The 25,264-nt window shown below is 47.2% G+C and overlaps 1 protein-coding gene across 3 annotated transcripts in view; it reads left to right on the top strand.

Moving 5' to 3' along the window:
• The window catches only part of LOC147718601 (uncharacterized), a 408,142-nt gene that overhangs the window by 146,170 nt on the left and 236,708 nt on the right, over positions 1-25,264 (top strand). For all 3 annotated transcript variants that reach the window (XM_086918560.1, XM_086918561.1, XM_086918562.1), the window contains 3 exons: positions 8,757-8,979; positions 9,066-9,208; positions 23,247-23,418. In XM_086918560.1, the coding sequence (XP_086774686.1) occupies positions 8,757-8,979; positions 9,066-9,208; positions 23,247-23,418 (538 nt within the window). The remainder of the gene's footprint in view (positions 1-8,756; positions 8,980-9,065; positions 9,209-23,246; positions 23,419-25,264) is intronic.

Raw genomic sequence — 25,264 nt, 5'->3', positions numbered from 1 at the left:
GGCAGCGGTGGGGTGCACAATGACAACATCCAGGAGGTGCCCCCAATCACACCGCCCTCCAGGAGGTTACTTACTACCAGCCCGGCCACATAGTTATCAGGAGCATCAGGGAGTTTGCTGGTGGAGGCCCGGCTTATGGGGAGTTCCTGCTTGCAGAGGACCAGTCTCTCGAGTAGGTATGCTGGTCGTGGGCAGCGTCCACTGCTGGGCTCAGGCGCTGTCCATTCCGGCCGGGTGGGGGCAGAGGAAGTGTGAGGTACGCCACTCGGGGACAGGTCGCAGACCCGTGCAAGCCGCCTACGCAGGGCGCACCCAGTGCTGCAGGCATAATTGTCTAGACAGCTCACCCTCCCACCCACGAAGGACTAGAAACCACTCTGCTGAGGAGCCCCTGTGACCAGCTGAACTCCTCGTGAAGCGGTTGCTCCTGCCCACCTCCCACTCTTCAAGCGCCACTGTGGTATCGTAGCGCTGAATTTCGACTTGCATTATCTTATATTTTGGCATTCTCAGTCATTCCTGATAAGCGCCCAGTTCCCTGCGTAGCGCTCCGCATTTGCGTAGTCAATTGCAGTAATTGTGTCCTACGTGCATTGCGCTGTTACTGCAGCTGTCCCTTTCAGGCTTGATAATAATTGTTGCTGACCTGTGTGTATAACGCTGCTGTTTTTAAACATTGCATTTGCTTATCGTATTTAGTTTGCCCTCGCATAGCGTCCTGCTGTTTGTTTGTAAGCCCACCATTTTGTTGTGCCTGCAGACCGTCCCTCCCCCTTCGCTAACGCCTCCCAGCTCACCCTCCCACGCTCCGCCCCCTCCACCACCTATGTTAGTCAGATGGTTCCACGCGCAGCGTCCACGTGCTACGTCCGCGCCGAAGGTGCGCCAAAGGTAAGCCCGTCTACGCCCGTCCGCGCCTGGACCGCGCCCAGCGCCAGACCCCCTGGTCCTCGCAATGCCCACCCCTCCCGCATTACTTATGATGCCACCACCCTCCTAGCCCTTAACCCCGGCCGCTCCCCCAACTGCGTCCAAGCCGCTCCTGGACACACCCATGGACCCTTTTTCTGCAACTCCTGCAAGTTCGACGGCACCAAGAACAACACCTCATCCATGAACACACAACAGATATCCGACCCCAACCACCTACAATGCATCCTGCTCAACACCCGCTCGGTCCACAGGCATGCCATTGACCTCTGGAATCTACTAGACACCATCTCTCCGGACATCGCCTTCCTAACAGAAACATGGATGAACTCCACATCAGCCCCAGACATCACCATTGCCATCCCGGAAGGCTATAAGATCATTCGCAAGGACCGTACCGGCCACACAGGAGGAGGCATCGCTATCGTCCATAAAAAATCCATCCGCATCTCAACCAGCTCAGACGTCAATCTCGCCAACTCTGAACACCTTCACTACCAGATCCACATCGACCCCAAGACCACACTCAGAGGCACCCTCCTTTACAGGCCACCAGGACCCCGCGCACAATTTAGTGAAGACATCACGGACTTCATCACTCCACACGCGCTCCCCTCCGAGGATTACATCCTTTTGGGAGACCTCAACTTTCACCTTGAAAAGAACAACAACCGCAACACCACCACCCTTTTAGACAACCTCGCCAACCTCGGACTTAAACAACTTGTCACTTCCCCCACCCACATCGCAGGTCACACACTCGACCCAATCTTCACCTCCAGCAAACATGTCTCCTTCAGCCACACCACAGCTCTCCTCTGGACTGACCACAGCTGCGTTCACTTTACCTACAACAAGCCCACATCCAACAACCACCCCCAACCCACTCTGCAAAGAAACTGGAATAAAATCACCATCAACCAGATCTCCTCTTCTCTTCTTCAAAACCCCCCAGCCCACTCCTCAAACCCAGACCAGGCAGCCACCAACCTCACCCAATGGTTATCCAACAGCGCCGACATCCTAGCACCACTGAAAAAACGACAAATCAAACTAGGCAACAAGAAGGCTTCCTGGTTCAACGATGATCTTAAGAAATCCAAGAAACTCTGTCGCTCCCTTGACGAGACCTGGAAAAAAGACCCAACCACCAGCACCAAGGACGCCTTCAAAAACGCCACCCGCATACACCACCAACTGATCCGGAATGCCAAGAAAGCCGCTTTCAAAGACCGACTAGATAACAACGCCCACAACAGCAAAGAATTATTCAACATCGTCAAGGAATTTACCAACCTCTCTGCCAACTCCAACGACATCACCCCCTCTCAAGCCCTCTGCGACTCCCTAGCCTTATTCTTCCACAACAAAATTGCAGACATCCACAACAGCTTCGACAACCAACCCAAAGACCAACCCACCCTACCCCCTTGCAGGACCCCCACCCCCCCTGAACATCCTCAATGACTGGAAGCCAATCTCCACTGAGGACACCATCCCTCTGATGAACTCCATCCACTCAGGATCCCCCACAGACCCATGCCCTCACCACATCTTTAACAAAACAGACTCCATCATAGCACCACACCTCCGAGACGTCATCAATTGCTCCTTCAACTCCGCAAGCTTCCCGGAAAGCTGGAAACATGCCGAACTCGGCGCCCTCCTGAAAAAACCCACAGCTGACCCCACCGAACTCAAAAACTACCGCCCTATCTCACTCCTTCCTTTCCCGGCCAAAGTCATCGAGAAAGCGGTCAACAACCAGCTCGCCGCATTCCTCGAAACCAACAAATCCCTCGACTCCTCACAATCCGGCTTCCGAGCGAAGCACAGCACTGAAACCGCCCTCATCGCAGCAACAGACGATATTCGAACTCTACTGGACAATGGAGACACAGTCGCCCTCATCCTCCTCGACCTCTCCGCAGCCTTCGACACGGTCTGTCATAGCACCCTTTTACAACGCCTCAGAAACGTCGGAATCCAAGGAAAAGCACTGGAATGGATCACCTCGTTCCTCTCCGGAAGAACCCAGAGAGTCCGCCTTCCACCATTCAAGTCAGAGGCCACTGAAGTCATCTGCGGCGTACCTCAAGGATCTTCACTCAGCCCCACCCTCTTCAACGTATACATGAGCCCCCTCGCGGTCATCGCACGCCAACACAACCTCAACATCATCTCCTACGCCGACGACACTCAACTGATCCTATCACTCACCAGAGACCCTAACACTGCCAAAACCAACCTGCATGAAGGAATGAAAGAAGTAGCCGAGTGGATGAAGCACAGCCGTCTGAAACTGAACTCAGACAAAACAGAAGTCCTTATCTTAGGTACCTCCCCCTCCGCCTGGGATGACTCTTGGTGGCCAGAGGCCCTTGGAAAAGCACCCATCCCGACGGACCACGCACGGAACCTGGGCGTCATCCTGGATTCCTCACTCTCGATGACCAGACAAGTCAACGCCGTTTCTTCATCTTGCTTCAACATTCTTCGCATGCTCAAAAAAACATTTCGCTGGATCCCCACCGAAACTAGAAAAACAGTCACCCACGCCCTGGTCACGAGCCGACTGGACTACGGAAACACCCTCTACGCCGGTACCACCGCTAAACTCCAGAAAAAACTCCAACGCATCCAGAACGCTTCAGCCAGGCTCATATTAGACATCCCGCGTAAAGAACACATCTCTGCTCACCTGAAAAACCTCCACTGGCTCCCCGTCAATAAGAGGATTACCTTCCGGCTCCTTACCCACGCACACAAAGCACTCTACGAAACCGGACCTGAATGCCTCAACACACGACTGTCCTTCTACACCCCCTCCCGCCAGCTACGCTCCTCCAACCAAGCCCTTGCCACTGTACCTCGCATCAACAAAACCACCATGGGAGGTAGATCCTTCTCCTACCTGGCAGCTAAAACCTGGAACTCACTTCCCACTCACCTTCGCCTTACTCAGAACCACCTAGCATTCAGAAAGCAACTTAAAACGTGGATATTTGACAAATAATTCCCCACCCTCCTTCAAGCGCCTTGAGACCCTCTGGGTATGTAGCGCGCTATATAAATTTATTGACTTGACTTGACTGACCAGGGAGACACAGGCAGCATGGCAAGGCCCTCTGCTATGACCCGAGGGCAATGTGCGTTGCTGACACGGTGGGGATGTAATGGTAATTCAGGCCTTCACAGCTCTGTTGGTGATCCACTCTGGTCGGGCATCCTTTGGTGCTTATGGCAGATACGGTGGGGGTGCAGCGGTGATTCAGGCCCCCACCGCTTCCAGAGCAGAAGCGGTTGCTGTTGGTTAATGCCGGTGAGGCGGCCGGCTGACTTTCGGCCTGGCTGAGTCCCTCTCAATGCTGTGGGCTGAGGCTCCGCCCCACTGCATAGGCCCTGTTCGCACCAAGCTCCGGACCAGGACAGGAGGTCCGCTGGTTCCTGGCCGATGTCCGTCACTGCTGCAGTGTCTGGCTGTGTAGCATTCAGCTGAAGGGGAAACACCCGTTACATCGCACTGTTTACACCGCAATACCTTTACAACACGGGTATTACAACGAAAGACATTACAATGAATTGCAGTAGATAATGCTCTAACCTAAGGAGTAGTGTGATTTACTATTCCAACACCTTCCCATCTGTACGTAGACTGGAGTTGGAATAGTAAATTATACTATTCCTAAGTCCAGCGCCCTCCAATGCAAGTCATTGTAACGACTTGCATTGTAATGCCTGCATTGTAAAGGTATTGCAGTGTAAGCACCGCAATGTAACGCCACATATTCCGGCTGGAGAGGCGGGGGAACAAGTTGAAGGAGTCCCGCATGATGGGAGATGCTGCGAACGCCTTCCAGGGCCCATCCTCGCACAAAGTTCATGAGTGAAGCGGCCAGCGCCGTTTGTGGCCAGACCACGCCCCTCTCTGCAGAAGGGTTCTAAACGGGGCCTAGTGCGCGTGTAATTTTGTGAGCTAAATGGGCAAGTGCACAGTATCACTTTTATTTGCACCAGTGCAGTCTGTGCAGCACTGCTGTTTTCATAACTACTTTATAAAAAATTGTTTTTAAAATAAACCATGTAGATATGTGTAGTTATCCCGTTAGACTTCTCCTTGCTAACACCCATTACCCTACCGCCAATGCTGCTGTTCTTACTGTGGTGCTCAGCGGGCACACTATGGAGCATATGTAAGAGGAAAATGACACCCCTCTATTCTACTCTCTGCATTGTTGAAGTGATGTTCAATACTCTGAAAGTTGCATAATATGAGTCCTTAATAAATGAACTTCTCGGACACATTTTGCTTGTGGCATAGATCGTTGATTCACTAGCCAGTGTTTAAAACCATACCGCCTCACGCTGTGACTTCAAGAGCTCGGAGTATTGCATAGAGTTGTGGGTCACCCACTTTACCCATTGACTACCTTCACTTTAAGTGACTGCCCGAAGCCTAAGCACATTGTTCAAATCTGGCTGACAGATGCACTAAGATCCCCCATGACTTTCAACATTCTATTTTCTTATCTCAGCGTTTCAGTGGTGTCAAGGACATAATGGAGCCAACCCGAATGATATATAATAGTATTCCATATGTGCTAATCTTAGGCCTCCGCTATCCATGGTGGCATAGAGTTTGTGCATTTTCTACCTAGGTTCTCTCCTATCCCTCACAAATTGTCTCACCATCATGAATACTTCCAACATCATTCCCTTAAGTCTGCATAGGGGCAACATTGCAAATATATATAGTTAGGGGTCCAGATTGTCTTTCATCATGCTTTCAAGAGCCGGATTCTGGAATAGCCCAACTACTTAAGCTTGTATGGTGTCCAACGAAAAGGATGAGTGCCCATTGAGGCCACTGCAGTTTGTTTCATCAGGGGCCTCACTTCACATTTCTCCCATTTGATACCATACCCTGAAAATACAGAAAACCTCGAAATTAAGTGTGTAAGGTGTGGGAGGGAAGTTTCTGGACCAGCAAAGCGCAAAGTATACTGTCAGCATCGAAAAAAGCCTTAGATTCTCCAGCCGGGGGAGGTACTCCAGGAATATTTTTGTTTTGCCTAATGGCAATCGCCAAGTGTTCAAGGGCCATTCTAAAAGGTATTGGGGAAAGTGGGCATCCTTGTCTGGTGGCACTGCCAATCAGAGACGGAAGAGGTGTGTCTGCTACAAGCCTCTGCTGCCATTTGGTTTATTTACAGCCATTTGCCTTTGGCTCCAAAACTGTTACCTAGACTCTTAAGCTTACGTTCTAAATGGGTACCCCCATTTCACTTGGTCAAATACTTTTGTGTTAAGCACAGACAATATGTTGCATGAGTTTGTCCTATTATCAAATAGCCCCAATAACTATTCCCTTGTTCATAGCACTCCCACTCCCCTTTTTGGGGATGGATCCAGCATCTTTGCCTTGGAGTCTCTGAGACCCCTCTGAGAAAGTCCACAGTGACTAGGGTGTCACACATAGTGGAGGACTGGATGGATCCCCTTACCACCGGGAACCGTCTCCTACCCTGCCGGACATCGCACACTGTGATCCTGCTGGGTTTCCTACCCCCTCCCCACCTCATCCCTCCTTCATTCTTCACAGTGTACCCGTGACCAAAGCACTCCTCTCCCCTTGTTGGGGAGGGTTCCAGCATCTATGCCCTGGAGACTCAGCGACCCAGCTGAGAGTCCACAGTGAAAAGGGAATCACACATAACTGAGGACTGAGAATGATCCCTGTTCGGCAGGGAGCCGTCTCCCACCCAGTTACTTCCCGTCTCCACGCTGTGTCCCCTACCCCCTCCACCTCCGCTTCCCCTCTTCATTCTTTGGCTACCTCATTTCTTCCTTTCCTCTCTCCCCTGAATTCCTCTCCACCTGCCTGCTGTGTCTACCCTCATGCCTATGCTCCCCCTTTTTACATTACCCTCTTACCCCTCTACACGCCAAGAACCAATGGATGTAACTTGTAACTGTTGTACCTTTTTGTAACCATGTGTAATTTGTAACCTATGTAACTCTCCTCATGTAAAGTGCTCTGATACCGCCGGGTCTAGCCAGCGCTATATAAAACTCAAGTAAATAAATAAAAAATAAAAATATCTTGAGCTGTGAGAATTTGAATTTGATGCTCTAAGGCTTTTTGGGTGGAATCCTGTCTCGGCTCACCCCTAAGGAATGCTTTCTCCGCTTCCCAGAGAACTTGATGTGGTAATTTAGTCTATGTTACTATTAACTAAGAGGGGAGGAACCACCCAGAGTGCACACTCACAAATATTCAACAACAATCCTCAACAAGTACTCCAGGGCATACATCAGGGAAAAGGGAATGTATATGTGTTCTAGCCCTAAAGTATCGGATGAACAAATGTATCTTTTGAACAACTAAAATCCGCCCCCACCCAAAGGGTGACGTGCTTCCTTATAGGGCTCCTTCTCACACTGCTCTTGTTCTTTGCCACTGGGGGCTGCTACTCCTCATGAAGGGAAGCTCTTGAAATCCTTCTGTGTATTATCCCAGTGGCTCTCTTCCACAATGGCGTAGAAGCATTGCCCCACTGGCTCAGCCAGCTACTGAAAAATAAAAAAATATTTAATTATCGTTTTATTTTTCAGCTGCTGGCTGAGCCAGCGTGTGCAGGGCGGGGCTCGGACATGGGAGAAGGAGTGGTAGGTGCACTTTTAAGTGCACATGTCAGATTGGCCGGCTGTCTCAGGCCTGTCAAACTGGCACACACACTTAGGTTTCTCCAACCCAGCTGTATTTCACAGCTGGGTTGAAGAAACAGCGCAGACTCCCCGTGCCTGAGAGAGCATTAATCCAGCCCTCTCAGGCCAATCCCCATGCTGCTCTCATGCTTCAGAGCAGCGCGGGGATTGGATGGGGAGTCCATGAGGCTGTCCATGGTCTGCTGGAGCCAGGAACAGAGGAGCTGAAAGTGGGTGGCAGCACCAGGTAATTAAATCTTTATTTTTTTTTACCCCCTCTACCCTCCTCACCACTCCTTATCTGTGTCGGCTTTCACTGTATTACCCCATTATGGACAGGGGCGGAGCTTGGTCAGTTATGACGGGGGGTGTGAGCCTCAGATTTTCTGACAAACCCGTTGGGATATCATGTTAATTATTATATGAGAAGCAGGGCTTGAGGGGGGGGCTCAAGGGCAATTGAAAGGGAAAGGAGTGCGGTTTGTGAAGGGTACTTAAAACACAGTATTTTGTAAAATACCCATGTTTTAAGACATTGAAAACAGAAGAGCGTATGTTTGTTTTTGTCTGAATGAGTATTACAAATTCCCGGTGGAATCCAACAGACACCTTACCATACCCGACTGAAAGCTGCCGTAGCCGACTGGTTACTAAATAATAAAAAAAATTGGGGATATGTAACACCTCAAACACCCCCCTGAGGCTACACCCCTGATTATGGGGTCAAAATATCATCCTGTACTTTTTAACTCTACACAATGGGACATGGCTAAAGCCGTTTCGTCCCTCGGTAGGTCGTTTAGTAATACTTTTGCCCCCTCTGTTCCCATCCTAGGCCACTCTAACAGTAGAGTATACACACATAATAATAGTAATAGTATAATACGTAGCACCATTTGAAAGGCTTGTTGTCTAACATCACTGATAAAACTGCTGATTCATCAAATGTTTTCTAAATGTCAAGTTTTTATTGCATAAGGCAGCCATGTTTAGCTGACAGCATATATTTCCTTTTTATATTTATTCTGTGCTTACAATAAAAAAAATATAAAACATTTAAGTAACCTTCCCATCAGCTTGCAAGGGCCAGACCTAATTCCTTGTGTTTTTGGTTTAAGTGTTTGCCTGCATTTATGCCCAGTGCATATTTGTGTGGATTGATGCCCCAGAGCCTGCACAGGAGCAGCCCCTCTATAAGGCCCTGCAGAAGGAACTACTGGAGGTCTTCGAAGTAATCCAATTAAAAACCGCGCATCTCGAGCGTACCCAGGTCATGGTTGGCCTTATCAACACTTTGACACGTCACTTGCAAAGATGTAAGAACAATGCGAAGAGCCCGAGGTATGGACACGGAACAATCATTTTTACAAACATGCCTAGCCTTTTTGTTGGAAGTTTGATTATGTGTTTCAATGTTCTGTTAACAGGAAGATGATACTGGAAACCGAAGCAAAGAAAATAGCTTTTTTCCGGCGATACACAGAAGAGCTCATTACTTACTTGTTACCTTCGTCACTGTCCCAGTCACAACACACAAAGTGCCTTTTGGTCGAGATCCTAGCACTGAAAGGTATTTTATTATTCATTTTTAGGTCTCGCCTAGACGAAAGCAAAAGCAAAGCTTTTGCTGTCTAGGGCGAGACAACTTATGTTGTTACTTTTGGGGGACTGTGGACAGCAGAGTTCCATGCTCTTTTTCTGGCCGAGATTTAACCTCAGGAGCGCGCACGTCGCCGTGCCTCATATTCCCATTCGCAAACAAAGCCACACTCACGCATGCGCACATACACAGCCATACACAGGCACACACACACTGCATACACACACGCACCCCCCCCTTAAACAGACACACGCGCACACAGACAGACAGAGGCACGCACAGACACACTCAAACAGACACACGCGCGTACACCCCCACCCCCACTCACCGGGCTCCTCTCCCCTTACGCATGTTCGCCCCTTTCCGACGTTCACGACAGGAGCTGCCGGACCTGGTAGTGTGGGGGCTGCCCGCCGATGTTCTTCACGACGGGAGATGTCGGACCTAGTAGAGCGGGGGCTGCCTGCGCATGCGCGGCATTTCTAACCGGGGCCGGGGCTCTCAGAATGAAAGTTAGAAATGCCGCGCATGCGCGGGCATCCCGTACCATGGCGGATGCTCCCTTTAAGGAGGTGATACTAGTCGCTGCAGCAGTCTCACCTGAACCGGTCGGGACGCCGGTATCCTGCAGGGAATATTCAGTGAAAAGCTGCGGGGTGGTGGGCCGCAGCACACAAAGCGGGTGCGACGGAAAGATGCTCTTAAGAGGCCGGTAGCTGCAGTAGGAAAGGAAGGCGAAAATGACACGCCTGTGACGCCAGTACAGGCCGGGTGGGCTGCAAACCAGCACACTGCCCGCACAAAAGTTAACGGGCATGCCGCCATCCAATCGTACGGCTGTGTGTCGTCTTCCGGGATCCCTCAACCAATAATAAATTGGCAGACCTCTCTCAGCCAATCCACAACAACCGTGTAGTTTAAGAGCATTGTTGTCCAATGAACAGTTGACAATAGCCTCCCAGCCAGTCACATGACAAAAGTTCAACAAAGCAATCCCTGATTGTCAGAGTACTGACCTATCTAAACCGGATATGTTTTCTTACACCTGATTGAGTGTTTATGGTTGGAGCCGCTGGTTTGGTCCTCGTGCGCAGTGAATACAGTGTTTACCATTGATAAAGCGCAAACTTGTTAGGACTTGCACGTTCAATGCTTGTTAATTAAGAAACTGGGCATTCTTTGTTTCCAAGAGATGGCACCTGTGATAATAACCTTAAGGGGGGGAAAGCAGAAAAAACAAGCGTTTTTGTTACTTGTGGTGATGCGTTCTGCCAATGTAATTGTGTTGGAGCAAGTGGGAATAAGAACACTGCTTCGAGAAGATTATATAAACACCATTAATCGACTCACTTTGGGTGAATATAACGTTTCCCTTAATTCGATGACCTCAAGGCTTTTGGTTTTCATCTTCAGTTTGTGCACTAGTTCCTTAGATGCTTCTGTATTCTAGAACACTCGTCAACATCCGTTATCGTTGATGGAAACCTTTTGAAAAGGGGCATGTGGCCTTACAGAGTTAAGATTCACTTCCTGCCCTGTCCTTACTAGCATTTTATTTGAATGCCGTCATCAGCGGCGCCTTCAGAGCAGCGAAACCAAAGACTTGGCAGTTTGATTAATGTCTGAGCCGGAGGAGGTTTCCTTAAAATTGGAGCCAAGTCATGAAATCCGTAGATGGAAGCAACCGACTCCGAAGAGAACAAGCATTTGCAATGCAATAGGTCTCGCATTTACGCGTTTGAGCTATTGGTATTGTAAATGACAATGCCTTTTATTTATGAAAAATAAAGCATAAATAAAAGCATTGCCATTTACAATGCCAATAGCTCAAACTCGCTTAAACGCGAGACCTATTGCATTGAAAATGCTTGTTAATTTGTGTTTTTGTATAGCGCAGCTCATATCTGTGTATGTATTGGCGCACTTTTAGGGCTGATTTTGATGACAGGCGGACAGCACACCAACCGGCCGGCGGTGATGGTCCGACAGCCCTTAGGGTACCTGTGGATAACAATCCTGGGGGTTTAACAGTAGGCGATCGGGTGAAAGACCGCCTCTGCCTCCGACAAGATCAGTGATCCAGTCGGGGCGACGGTCAGAACTGCAATCCCGAATGGAGGCGGTGCCGAGACAGGCATCACCGTCGGGATTACGATATCCCTTTCCAGCAGCCTTTTCATGTTGGAAAGACCTCCCGGAAAAGGATCTCGGAAACGGATTGCGAGGGCCCCAAACAGGACCCCCGCCCCTTGTGGGCCATTAAAGTTGACCAGGGGGCATGGGCGTCCGCAGAAATGATTCCGGGGGGGGAGGGGGCAACATTTTAACTTCAGCACTCGCCTTCCAGGGGGGGGCAACATTTTAACTTCCTCACTCGCCTTCAAGGCACGTTTAATGCAGACGGCCCATTGTCATTCTTTATGTGATAATCAGCAGCAGACAGAATGCCAATGGGCCTGTCCACAGTCTGCTCGAGGTCGGGGAGGGGCTGCTGTAGCCTCTAGAGTTCAAAGGAGAGGCCCCAAGTGAGAGAACATTTAAACTCCTGGGGCTTCTCGCAGGGGAACAGCCTGCTGTAATCTTGAACATTACGGACCAAAATGAATGGGACTGGCGATCCAGGGGGGGGGGGGGCAAGCGCACCCCCTTGCCCTCCCCTGCGGACGCCCATGCCAGGGGGCACAGGTAGTTTCCCATTCACCTCCATGCACCATGTGCCATGCACTAAATAGTGCATGACACACGGTGCTTGGATGTGCAGTAAGTGCTCCTTTACATTGGGGATGGTACTGCATCCCTTTTCCTGGGCTGTGACATCAGCCGCCAGGCCAGCGGTCTCATTGTAATTGGGCGTTCAGACCCCCCCTGCTTGGCGGACAGTTTTCTGACTGCCGTGATAGCGGGCAGTGGTCCGACTGCCTGCTATTTTAATCAGTTTTCATTTGAAATTCAATTAGGTAACTGAAGTATACTTTGCAGACAAAGGTATTAAGGCAAAGATTAAGTAAATTGTAAGGATAGTTTGCTTAATCCAGAAAGAGTACAGCTTTGAGATCTCTTCAAACAGAAAAATAGCTACTGCAAATTTGAAACTAAGTGCTTAAAGCTTTACATATTAATAAGAGAGAGATGGGCAGACTTGAATTATATTTCCCTCAAAATCTGTACTTGAAGACCTGCAGCCTGATTTAGAGTTTTTGGACAAATGCGAGTTTCATGGACACATGGCAGGCAAATGCGAGAGAGAGTATCGTGAGAACCAAACACTCCTCATTTGAAGTTGGGCAGATCATAAGTATTCCTTCGGAGGCCCAGTGGGCTCCATCAATGGAATACTTCCTCCACCAGCCATCAGAGGAAGGACTTTATATCTATTTAGGGTGCATAATGTAAGTTTTGTTTTTCCTATCTGCTACTACGAGGAAACCCTGGTGGCCAGGGACAGGGAAAAAAACAATGGCCCCCACACCCTGGGAGAAAAATCCCATGGTGTGGGTGGGGCATTTCATCAAAGACAACTTCTTTGGAAATTTGTTTTAGAAAAACAAAAAAACCTCTGAAAAGTTTGACTGCCAGCCATCCTGGCTGACGCTACCATCTTTAAAAGTGTTCCTGCATTGTCCAGAGCCTCTAGGACGATGGTTCCTGTCACTGTGAAGTGCTGGTGGACACCTGTAAATTTGGCATGCAGAGGCCCCTCAGAATGGAGGTGGTATTGTCCTCTACTATCCGACGGAGTAAACTTAGCTGTAAACTCTATAAATCAAGCCCATCGTGTTGTGACGAACTAGGCATCAAAGAAGAGGCCAAAGGGGTGAAGCCTGCAAGACTCGGGTAAACACTGTTTTCCAAAGTTCTGGTGCATCTCCCTTCTTTGTGCCTAGCCTCAAAGCCTAAGCTGCCATGACTGGGAAAAGTATGTGGGAAGCAAAATAGTAACTCGGAGAGTCAGCAACTTTGTTCTCCATGCTGTTTAGGAGAAACAAATGTTAAATGTAAATATGTAAATCCGTATTTGTAAAGAGCAAAATACTCACCCTTATGGGTCTCAAGGCGCTTGGGGCCGTCGTGGAAATTAAGTGAGCTATTGCCCAGAGTCACATGGTGCTGAGCTGAGCTGCAGCCAGAGTCCAGGATCAAACCGTGAACCCTGTGCTCTGAAGTCAGCTGCCCTGGCCGTTGCACCACACCTCTCCACTGTGAGTTGAGCCCCTTTTTGAATGTCGTTGAGTCATCCATCAAATTGGTGGCTCTGAATGTTAATGGTGCCAGAAAAAAGACTGACTGGTTTGGTGAATTTTGTACTATGCCATTGAACTCCACTGTGTATACTGAGGTTCCCAAACTCCTGGAGCCAGACCACAAACACCAGCATGCATAACATTACTGGTACTCCATGGTGGGCAGGGCAAGTGGCATAGTGTAGCATGGTTTACAGTCAGGTGCCCTGAAAACGACAATGAAGGGTGCATAAAAGGCTAGTCATAGGGGATCCCCTTCTACCATCTCTGATCCTGGAATGAATGTGGATTGGAGCAGCATTCTGTAATAGACTGTGGCACCCACTAGGAGGTTTGCGAAGCCAAGAACCTTGGGAAGCAACAGCAGGCAAGTGAGCATGGTGAATGAAGGGAGCCGCTTATTACCACCCTTTACATATATGTATGTTCGAGGCATATGGGCTGCAGATGGTACATTATGAATAGATCGCCATCTGGTGTTGGGCTCGGATGATTGCACTTTGTTTTTCTCTTGGAGAGTCTTTTGTATCTTGGTGACTCCTCCCTTGGTTGGTAGTGCGCATGGGCATCGGCTCCATCCTTAGATTGTTTTTTTCCGCCATCGGGTTCGGATGAGGATCGAGACGCTCCAGATCAACTTCAGAGAAAAGTGATTTATCGGCGCGTATTCCCTTTCCAATTCGACGGTTTCATTTCCATTCCGACGCGTTGCAAATTCAAAATCGAAGAGAAAAACATGGATCTACGTCGACGAACAGGAGGCCTTTCTCGACGCAGTCAAGCCCGGAGTCCATGGAAAGGACTCCATTCAAAAAATGTCCAACGTGTGGTGCTAAGTTCCCACACAAGGACCTACACGAGGTGTGCAACCTCTGTCTATCGCCTGAACACGAATCCAGGGACTGCGAAGCCTGCTCAGCATTCTCCTCCAAGCTAACGATTAGAAATCGTCGAGCTCGAAGACACGAGGTTTCCAGAATGCAGTCGGAGGCGATCCCGGAGCTGTTCGGAGACGAGCAAATTGAGGAAGAAGAGGATCAGTCGGGGTCGGAAGGGGACCAGTCGGAGGTTGAAGAACTCATCGAGCAACAAACCGTGAGTGACGACGTCCCCTTACCGAAAAACCGACCCCGTGCGCTAACGACCCCGCCTTCGGGCCCGGTCAAACCGCAGAAAAAAGTTTCCGACGCCCCGCCCTCGGGCCCGGCAACGAAACCGAAACTGAAACCAAAACACTCGGACTCCCACCATGTCGGATCCGAGAAAAGGGCGACATCGACTTCGGCACCGAGGCTACATACAAGGGAAAGCTCGGTATCGAAACATTCCATGTCGAAACATTAATATGATTTGTCGTCCAAGATTCACTCGATACCCAGGAAATCGGAATCGAGTAGACATTCGATGCCGAAAACACCAAACACTGACGATCGAAAACATAAGCACCTTTCGGAACCAGGACCTTCGGTACCGATTCAGGAGCAACAGACAGATCCCAAACAAAAGATCTTGTTTATCGATCCCCAAACTGGCAAAGTGGTCACGAAGAAGAGAAAGAATGAACAGACAGAAGATAAATCTCTTCCTTCAAAAAAGAGAACAATGGGGACAAATATAACTCCTCCTGCTTCTCCTCGACCTAAAGTCACACCCTCTTCTCCTATTCCTCACACTAGGCCAAATATTCCTACACCTTCCACACCAAGACCAGCTACACCTCAGTCTGATGTAGACAGTGATCTAGGGGAGGGAGAACCTCAAGGGGATGACGAAACCATCCCAGATGAGGATGACCCATGGGAAAATTATGACGTAGGGTCAGATGAGGACAACGACCCAGAGTTATATCCCTCAAAGCCTTCACCACCTGATGATAACACAGGGTTTCTGCAGCTCATTAATAGGGCAGCAAAATATCATAAAGTAGATATACATACAGAACCTCAAATAGAGGATTTCCTGTTAGAGACTCTACCTAATGCACAAAGAACATCAGGTACTCTTCCTATGTTGAAGGGTCTTCTCAGTCACACAGAAGAAATATTCAACGACCCAGTGAGGGCTAGGGTGTTAAACCCAAGAATTGATAAAAAAATATAAGGCGGCTCCAAAGGATACAATATTTATTAAAGGGCATGTACCTCTAGACTCGCTGGTGGTCTCAAACGCTTGTAAAAGAGCAAACTCATTATCTACAGGAGAGGCTCCTCCACCTGATAAAGAGTCAAAATTAATAGATGCATCAGGCAAAAGAGTAGCATCACAGGCGGCAAATAGCTGGCGTATAGCCAATACACAGGCACTACTCGCACGTTATGACAGGGCACATTATGATGAACTAGAAAAACTCATCACACATCTCCCCAAAGAACATCAGAAAAAGGCAGATCAGTTAATACAAGAAGGAAAAATAATAACTAATACTTCCATTAAGTGCGCCCTAGACGCAGCAGACACTGCAGCAAGATCTATCAACACCAGTGTCATGTTAAGGAGACATGCATGGCTTAGAATCTCAGGATTCAAACAGGAAGTACAAACGGCCCTACTGAACAAACCATTTGATCAAAAGACACTGTTTGGTTCAAGCACAGATGAGACCTTAGAAAAAATGAAAAAAGATACAGAAACGGCTAAGTCAATGGGAGCATTGCAACAGCCAACACAAAGAGGTTCCTTTCGTAGATCCACCTATAGAGGGGGCTCAAAGAATACAGGAACAAATCAGCAATCCACCTCTTTCACACCAACATCACCCAGAGGTAATTCAAGAGGCAGTTACAGAGGTAACAACAACAAGGGTAGAGGCCGCGGAAATAATAACAACCGCAACGCCTCAACACCAAAACAGTGACTTCATAGAACTCCCCCCAGACCACATAACACCGGTCGGGGGACGTCTATCACAGTTCCTACCTGTCGCGGAGAACATCACATCAGACAAGTGGGTGAGACAAATTATCCAGCATGGTTATTGCCTGGAACTCACAGCTACCCCACCAAACATCCCCCCCAAACAGCGTCCAATGAGTCAAGATCATCTGACATTATTAAGAGAAGTACTAGCACTTCTACAAAAGCATGCAATAGAGAAGGTCCCAAAAGATCAACAAGGAACAGGAGTATACTCTCTATATTTCCTGATCCCCAAAAAGGACGGGTCCCTAAGACCAATATTAGACCTCAGACCTCTCAATGCTTACATAAATTCGGAGCATTTCCACATGGTCACGCTCCAACAAGTACTCCCTTTACTGAAGAAAGGGGACTTTCTTTCTACACTGGATCTAAAAGACGCTTACTTTCATATCCCAATTCACAAAGCCCACAGAAAATACCTAAGGTTTGTATTAGAAGGACAACACTATCAGTTCAAAGTCCTTCCGTTCGGTGTCACAACAGCACCAAGAGTTTTCACAAAATGCCTAGCTGTGGTGGCGGCACACCTAAGAAGACAACAAATACATGTCTTCCCATACTTGGACGATTGGCTAATAAAGGCCAAGTCAAAAGAAGAATGTCTTCACAACACACAGAAGACAATTCAATTGCTGCACCACCTAGGGTTCACGGTGAACTACAAAAAATCACACCTGCAACCAAACCAGATTCAGCAATACCTGGGGGCTAAAATAGACACAGAAAAGGCAATAGCATACCCCAACCCAATCAGGATACAAACAATGGTCGGGTTAATACAAAGATTTCAACCACAACACTCACTACCAGCACGAGTGTTTATGCAACTATTAGGCATGATGTCCTCCTGCATACTGCTAATACCACATGCCAGACTACAAATGCGTCCACTACAGGAGTGTCTAGCGACAGTGGAATCAGGCTCAAGGTCAGATTACAGATCTGGTGTTGGTAAACGACCGGACGTATCGCTCTCTGAAGTGGTGGAACACAGAAAACATTTTCAAGGGACGGTCGTTCCTAGAGCCAATTCCACAAGTGATAATAACAGCGGACGCATCGCTCTCAGGATGGGGAGCGCATATGGACAAATACACAGTGCAGGGGAAGTGGAGTGTGCAGCAAAAGAAACTGCACATCAGCTACCTAGAACTATTAGCAGTGTTTCTAGCACTAAAAGCTTTCCAAATGCAAATAACGGGCAAGGCAGTCCTGATCAGAACAGACAACATGACTGCAATGTATTATATTCAAAAACAGGGGGGGACACACTCTCTCCAACTATCCAAACTAGCACAGGACATTTGGAGATGGGCCATTCCTCAAAAGATCTATCTGTTAGCAGAACACCTACAAGGAGTTCAAAATCAGATAGCAGACATCCTAAGCAGACAGTCAGAACAAGTACACGAATGGGAGCTGCACGACCAAATACTGCAGCCATTCTTCCAAAAATGGGGGCAACCAGAGATCGATCTGTTTGCCAATCATCAGAACGCAAAATGCAAAAACTTCGCATCCAGGTACCCACACCAACGGTCCCAGGGCAATGCACTATGGATAAATTGGTCCAACAAATTTGCTTACGCGTTCCCTCCTCTACCACTAATTCCGTTACTGGTTCGGAAGCTGCAGCAACACTCAATGACAATGATACTAGTGGCACCCACGTGGGCAAGGCAGCCGTGGTTCACCACACAGCTACAACTCTCACAAGTACCACATCAAAAGCTAAGATTATTACCCATGCATCTTACACAGAACCATGGAGAAATAATGCACCCAGATCCCAAACAACTGAACCTAGCGATCTGGCTCCTGAGGTCATAGAGTTTGGATATTTAGATTTACCACCAGAATGTATGGAAATCATTAAACAAGCAAGACGTCTTACCACCAGAGCATGCTATGCAGCAAAATGGAAAAGGTTTGCTATACACTGTAACAGTAAGCACATCAACCCTCTGGACGCATCCACTAAACAAATCATTTACTATTTACTACACTTGCAGCAATGTAACTTAGCATATACCTCTATAAGAGTTCATCTCGCAGCTATAGCGGCGTACCTACAAAACAGGCAACATCTTTCCCTGTTTAAAGTACCAGCAATTAAAGCTTTCATGGAAGGACTCAAAAGAGTCATTCCACCAAGAAGACCACCTTCCCCAGTCTGGAATCTCAACATAGTACTTACCAGACTAATGGGGCCACCCTTTGAACCTATGCATAGGTGTGAAATACAATTCCTCACATGGAAGGTGGCCTTCCTCATAGCTATCACGTCACTTAGAAGAGTAAGTGAGCTGCAGGCTTTTACAATTCAAGAACCATTTATGCAGTTACACCAAAATAAGGTGGTTCTTAGAACAAACCCAAAATTCTTACCAAAGGTAATTTCAGCATTCCACATCAATCAGCCAGTGGAATTACCGGTTTTCTTTCCAAAACCACATACAGTAGCAGAAAGAGCCCTACATACATTAGATGTTAGAAGGGCCATATTGTACTATATAGAAAGAACACAAACTTTCAGAAAGACAAAACAGCTATTTGTTGCGTTTTCTCCAACACACAAAGGCAATCCCATCTCTAAAGCGGGCATTGCCTGATGGATTGTAAAATGCATTCAAATATGCTACTTAAAAGCAAAGAGAACATTAACTGTTCCTCCTAGAGCTCACTCTACACGTAAACTAGGAGCATCTATGGCATTTTTGGGAAACATTCCACTAGATGACATATGCAAAGCAGCTACCTGGGTTACACCGCACACCTTCACAAAACACTATTGTGTAGATGTGCACACAACACAACAAGCTAGAGTGGGACAAGCAGTATTAAAAACTTTATTTCAGACAGTTGCAACAGACACGGGCGACCACCGCTAGGGAGAGAACTGCTGTATAGTCTATTCATAATGTACCATCTGCAGCCCATATGCCTCGAACGGAATATGCTACTTACCAGTATGCATCTGTTCTTGGCATAGAGGGCTGCAGAGTGGTACATGCCCTCCCAGCCTCCCCGGAAACCTGTGTCTGTTCCAACATTATCTTATTTAGATACACTTACATGGGCATTCTTATCTGTATTCTACTACACTACTCCATCTAACCCTACTATGGCAAAACAATCTAAGGATGGAGCCGATGCCCATGCGCACTACCAACCAAGGGAGGAGTCACCAAGATACAAAAGACTCTCCAAGAGAAAAACAAAGTGCAATCATCCGAGCCCAACACCAGATGGCGATCTATTCATAATGTACCACTCTGCAGCCCTCTATGCCAAGAACAGATGCATACTGGTAAGTAGCATATTCCATATAAATAATACTCCTATCTGAAGAAGGAGTCTGTGTGACTTTGAAAGCTTGTGTGCTTTACGATCGTCGCATATTGCTGGGCTATTTTTTATTTAGTTGGTCTTTAAATGAGAATGTAGCCAATTTTTCCTGTTCTTTCAGTTGGACACAGTAAGCCTGCTGAACTTTACTTGCTTCTGTATTTTAACTCTGTTACAACGGGTACACAAACTAGGTGTTCTTTGCAACCAATCTTTACTTAATTTGATTATTGAACATATTTTTTAACTGATTTGGAAAAGTACATGTTTATAGAAAAGGCCCTGATTATGAGGTGGTCAGTATATTCTGACCCTTGCATAAACACCTATATGTGTGTGGGTCGGAATTACGATTTGGTAGGTATTTTACATATCCGATAATTATTGGATGCGTTAAATGACTCTACTATTGATAAAGTTCGACAGGTTACACCAACCGAAATTTGACATGACTTATGATCTGCTATTTACTGTACAATGCGGATTTTGGTGTGTGAAACACCAAAATCGGCATGTTCTTCCCCACCAACCTGTAATAGGTGTCATTTAACCCACCCATTAAATAACGTACCCCATGGTATCGGTATTCCTCACTTTCGATAAATCGCATCTAAAGTGGTAATCAGACCCTTAGCCTCCACTATATCCGTTTTTAGGGCTCGTCCTATTAATCCCGCAAGGGATAATAGGACGAGAGTATAGCCGTCAAACCATCGGCCGGATTTTCAAGAGTGCATGTGCTCATGCACGAGCTTACCATTTGCTTCCCAGCCTCCTTGCATCAGGCAGCTGGGCCTCAGGCATTCACCCCAGCGCGCGCTAATTACATTTAATTAATCCCTGCTGTTTCACACTTCCATTGTTCAACTGTAACCTTGTCGACTGTGTAGCAACAGCGCCATCTACTGGCTTTAATATATAAGACTGCTTCAAATACAATTGAAGAAATAATAGAAGAAATAATAAACATCTGGCTGGCTGGCAATCTTCAGCAGCGATCCGCATCCTATTTTTTGACTGCGCGCAGCTACTCACTGCTCATGACAGGTAGTTCGGCTCTGCACTGCAGTCAGATGGCTGGGACGTACTATCCATGTGAGTGTACCTGGCGCAGGATCTGTGTGATATCCTGTGTGGGTTTCCTTGGTGAACCCACACGCAATTTGTGTTCATGCTCCACTCCACCCTTTGCCATCAGTGTCCATCTTTCTGGACATTTCCTCACCTTCTGCGAACTGCTGGGGCATTCCTGTCTGTTGGGGGTATACCCATGAGGGTCACTCTCTTACCATTGTGATGGCGCTGCTACCTCTGCCCTAGATCCCTCCCTCGTCAGTGTGGGCAGAGCAGTGCTATGATATGTCACAGCCCTTGAGATTCTGATTGCCCCTCCAGCTGTAATTGCCTTAATTAACTTCCCCCACACTGGCTCCTCCTCGCACTCAGCGCAGGCAGCCGTAGCAGCAGGAAACGCTCCACTCTCCGTTCCTGGGCCTTCATTCAGTGACTTGAGTTCATCCTAAAATATTAAGTAAATCTGCCGCCTCTGCTAAAAGTGTGGCTCCGAACACTTGAGCCCACCTGATCCTTTTTCACTTGCCTTTAATAGATTAATCGGCTCTGAGTTTCGAACCCGAACTATACAGCTGTTTTTCAAGATACTGGCATTTTAATTCAGCCTTCCCAGTAAGTGCCCCTTTACTCTACGCTGCCTAGCTTTCTCACAGAGACCCCATGCACCTGATTTTAATTGGTGCTTTTTCCTTCCTTCCCAGTCTCTATCTCGAACTAACGTGAAGTCTACTGTAGCGCTCCACAGCCTCTTTTCATTTGATGCTTATTCATACCGCAAAAACACATGAGTATGTCTCAGATCTGTTAGTCTCATTGTTATGCGCTGTCCTCCCGCTTCTCTTGTAAATTCCCATCCATCCCCCCACTCCATCCATCCATCCATCCCCCCACTCCATCCATCCATCCATCCCCCCACTCCATCCATCCCACTCCAATCATCCATCCCACTCCCTTTATCCATCCATCCCCCACTCCATCCATCCCCTCCATCCATCCATCCCCTCTATCCATCCTCTCCATCCATCCATGCCCCCACTCCATCCATCCATGCCCCCACTCCATCCATCCATGCCCCCACTCCATCCATCCATGCCCCCACTCCATCCATCCATCCCCCCACTCCTTTCATCCATCCCCCCCACTCCATACATCCATCCCCCCACTCCATACATCCATCCCCCCACTCCATACATCCATCCCCCACTCCATCCATCCATCCCCCCACTCCATCCATCCATCCCACTCCATCCATCCATCCGTCCCACTCCATCCATCCATCCACTCCATCCATCCATCCACCCCACTCCATCCATCCATCCATCCATCCATCCCACTCCATTCATCCATCCCCCCACTCCATCCATCCATCCCACTCCATCCCCCCACTCCATCCATCCATCCCCCCACTCCATCCATCCATCCCCCCACTCCATCCATCCATCCCCCCACTCCATCCATCCATCCCCGCACTCCATCCATCCATCCCTGCACTCCATCCATCCATCCATCCATCCATTCAACCTTCTCCATCCAGCCCTCCCCGCTCACACTCCATCCCTCCCCCGCCCCATACTCCATCCCTCCCCCGCACCACACTCCATCCCTCCCCCGGCCCACACTCCATCCCTCGCCCACACTCCATCCCTCGCCCACACTCCATCCCACACCCACACTCCATCCCTCGCCCTCTTGCCCTGCCTCTATCTCTCGCCCTCCCTCTATCTATCTTTCGCCCTCCCTCTATCTATCGCCCTCACTAACCATCGCATCACCACAGCATCACTCAGGGGCATCACAACATCACTATGCGCTATCAGAGCAACACTGAACGCCACAGCATCACTCGTCGCCGCTACAACATCATTCAGAGCCACCACAGCATCAATCTGTGCAACCATTCAACAACAACTGATTCAAATATGTTCTCTCAATGTTTCAAACTTTATTACAAATGTCACAATTTTTTTTTAATATTCCACTTCTGTTCTTGTATTTTAATCACAATAAAATACACTAAACATAATCTTCCAAAAAGTTATTTGCAAAAGTTTAAGCTATTGCCATTATACATTACAATAACTTTTATTTAAGTATTAAATATTGAAAAAAATACAACCCATTGTTATTTTTAATACATCTAAGTCATGTAAATACAACACATATTGCAGTACAAATGCTATAGGTGTCACGTTTGCAAAAGTTAACACTATTGACATTGTAAATGACAAAGTTATTAATTTCGCTATTTTCAAAACAAAAACATAAATAAAAAAATTGTCATTTACAATACTAATACCTCTAACTTTACTAATGCGAGTCCTATTGCATTGCAAATGCCTGTTATACTTATTATAAAAAAAAGTTTTTTTGCGTTCACGGCAGCTGTGTTCAGATCCAATAAAATTTATCATTTTCTATTGCTTTAGTGTTGAAGCCCACAATGCAAACTCTGTCTGATCCTGATTTTCTCAATCAAATGTTGGCCATGAAAATGGACCCACCAGCAGCACAGCAAAGTTCATGCAAGAATTTCCCAACAGAAGGAGACCAAGAAGAACCTTCACAATCTAGTGAAGATGCACTGACTGCAAATCCAAAGTAAGACTCCATGTATTACTGGTATTTGCTCTCATAATTAATAGTTACCACATAGCTTTGTATCTACTCAGCGTTAAACACCAAAATTACCACGGTTATCTCAATTAACATGACATTGAAAGTAGCATAAATCTGATTGGCCTTTAGCTGGCTGCAAAACCATGATTCATTTGAAGTGGCATGGGGACATTTTTGAGCAATGTTGCTTGATAGACGGGAGGGTGGTTGGTGGGTAAGAAGTTTAGTGGAAGAAGGTTTGTAATTATGGGTAGTAGAGAGTTTATACCTCACCACCACTCCAAGGTTTTCTGGAAAAACTAATGCACCAGCCTGGGTTTTTTAGGCAGGGGTTCAGTATGAGGTTTTTTTAACTCTCGGTGGGTGATACTCAGGTTTCTTGGCCTATCTAGCATTATTATTGTTATAACAATAAGAGTTCTGGCATCGACTGGTAGCCCGATGGAATATGAATGTCAACTCCAGTTTTATAGTTCACAAGTGGACCATTTTATATTGAACATTCTTAATCTATAACATGAGTATGTTGTCTTTAAGGTTACACCAAGCTACACACATTGACAGAAACGGTGTAAATAGTGCTGGATATGAGAGGGGGTTAAGAAACAATGAATCATGGAATGGAAGGTGATCCGTGGCACCCTACCTACAAACAAATTGTGCTGCAGACAAACGTTTCTGGGCAGTTATCCTGTGAGCAAGCAGCCTAACCAGGGTTTTCATGGAGATCAGTGGCACCTCCTCCAGGGAAGTTATTGTTTTTGCTGGTACTGCATCTTGTGGTGCCTGATGCCAAAACATGAATGGCCTGCTGCACGAGGAACATGCCCAGGTGCACCTTCTTATTTGTGTACGGCCCCATTTGTGGTGGCAAGCTCTGTTGTATAATTAACTCTGTATACTTGAAAAATTAGCTCCTTTACTGAATATCATGTAATGGGTATCAGTGTTTTTAAATTGTACACTTTTAGTCGTATGCCTTTTTACTCTTAGTTTGGGCACGCTTACTACTTGTTGCATGAGGATTGAGCCACAGTAATAAAAAAAAACACGTGAGACCAGGTTTATAAACAAGCCACAAGTGTGGGTAATGTATACAAACAGATAATGCAAAAATACTGTTTGCGTTCATTAGCACAATAAAGTTTGCCTGCCAAATTAACATAGACTAATGGCATGTCAAACAACCTGACAAATGGAGGTAAACCAGGTACCCTTTTCATGTTAGGAAAGAACTTCTGATTCAGGTTACTGGTTGCTTTCTTGAAAATAGTCTCATGTTCTCAGGCAGATGTGGGACATATTGGAGTTTGCATTTTGAAAAGCAGATATTTTCTTTCACCGCTTTGATAACTATTAGTCCTCCATTCCTCCAGACAAGCTTCAATACAATGCTTCAAAAAGCCACTCCATCTTACGTACTAGCATTGGTAGAAGCATAAGTAGTACATTGCCTTGGCAGTCTGTTCTTTAAGTTCCCTACATGTTGTATTTGTCACCACAACATCATAATGCTTCATAGTATGGGCTGGAAGGGGTTGAACAGGTTGTTCACTTTTACCTTAATGACCCAGATTGTTTCATGTGGTTAGGTTACTCTGGCTGTCGTTTAGCACATTGCTGTTGTTGTTGTAAGAGCACAACAAGTTCAGAATGAATCTATAGTTCTTCGCTGTGTGTTGTGTTAGGCAAGTTCTAATGCTTCTCCCAGTAATCGACAGCTCTGGTGTTCGATGTAGCTCAGCCATGGCTTCACACACCAGGCATCTTATGTAGCACCTTTTCCACCATCGCTCTCTTGGCAGCCCTGTCAACGGTTTAGTTGTGC

The sequence above is a fragment of the Lissotriton vulgaris genome, chromosome 4_1 (genome assembly GCF_964263255.1).
Source record: "Lissotriton vulgaris chromosome 4_1, aLisVul1.2, whole genome shotgun sequence".
NCBI lineage: Eukaryota > Metazoa > Chordata > Amphibia > Caudata > Salamandridae > Lissotriton > Lissotriton vulgaris.
The sequence above is the reverse complement of the archived record's forward strand: the minus strand, read 5'-3'. Positions and strand labels throughout refer to the sequence as shown.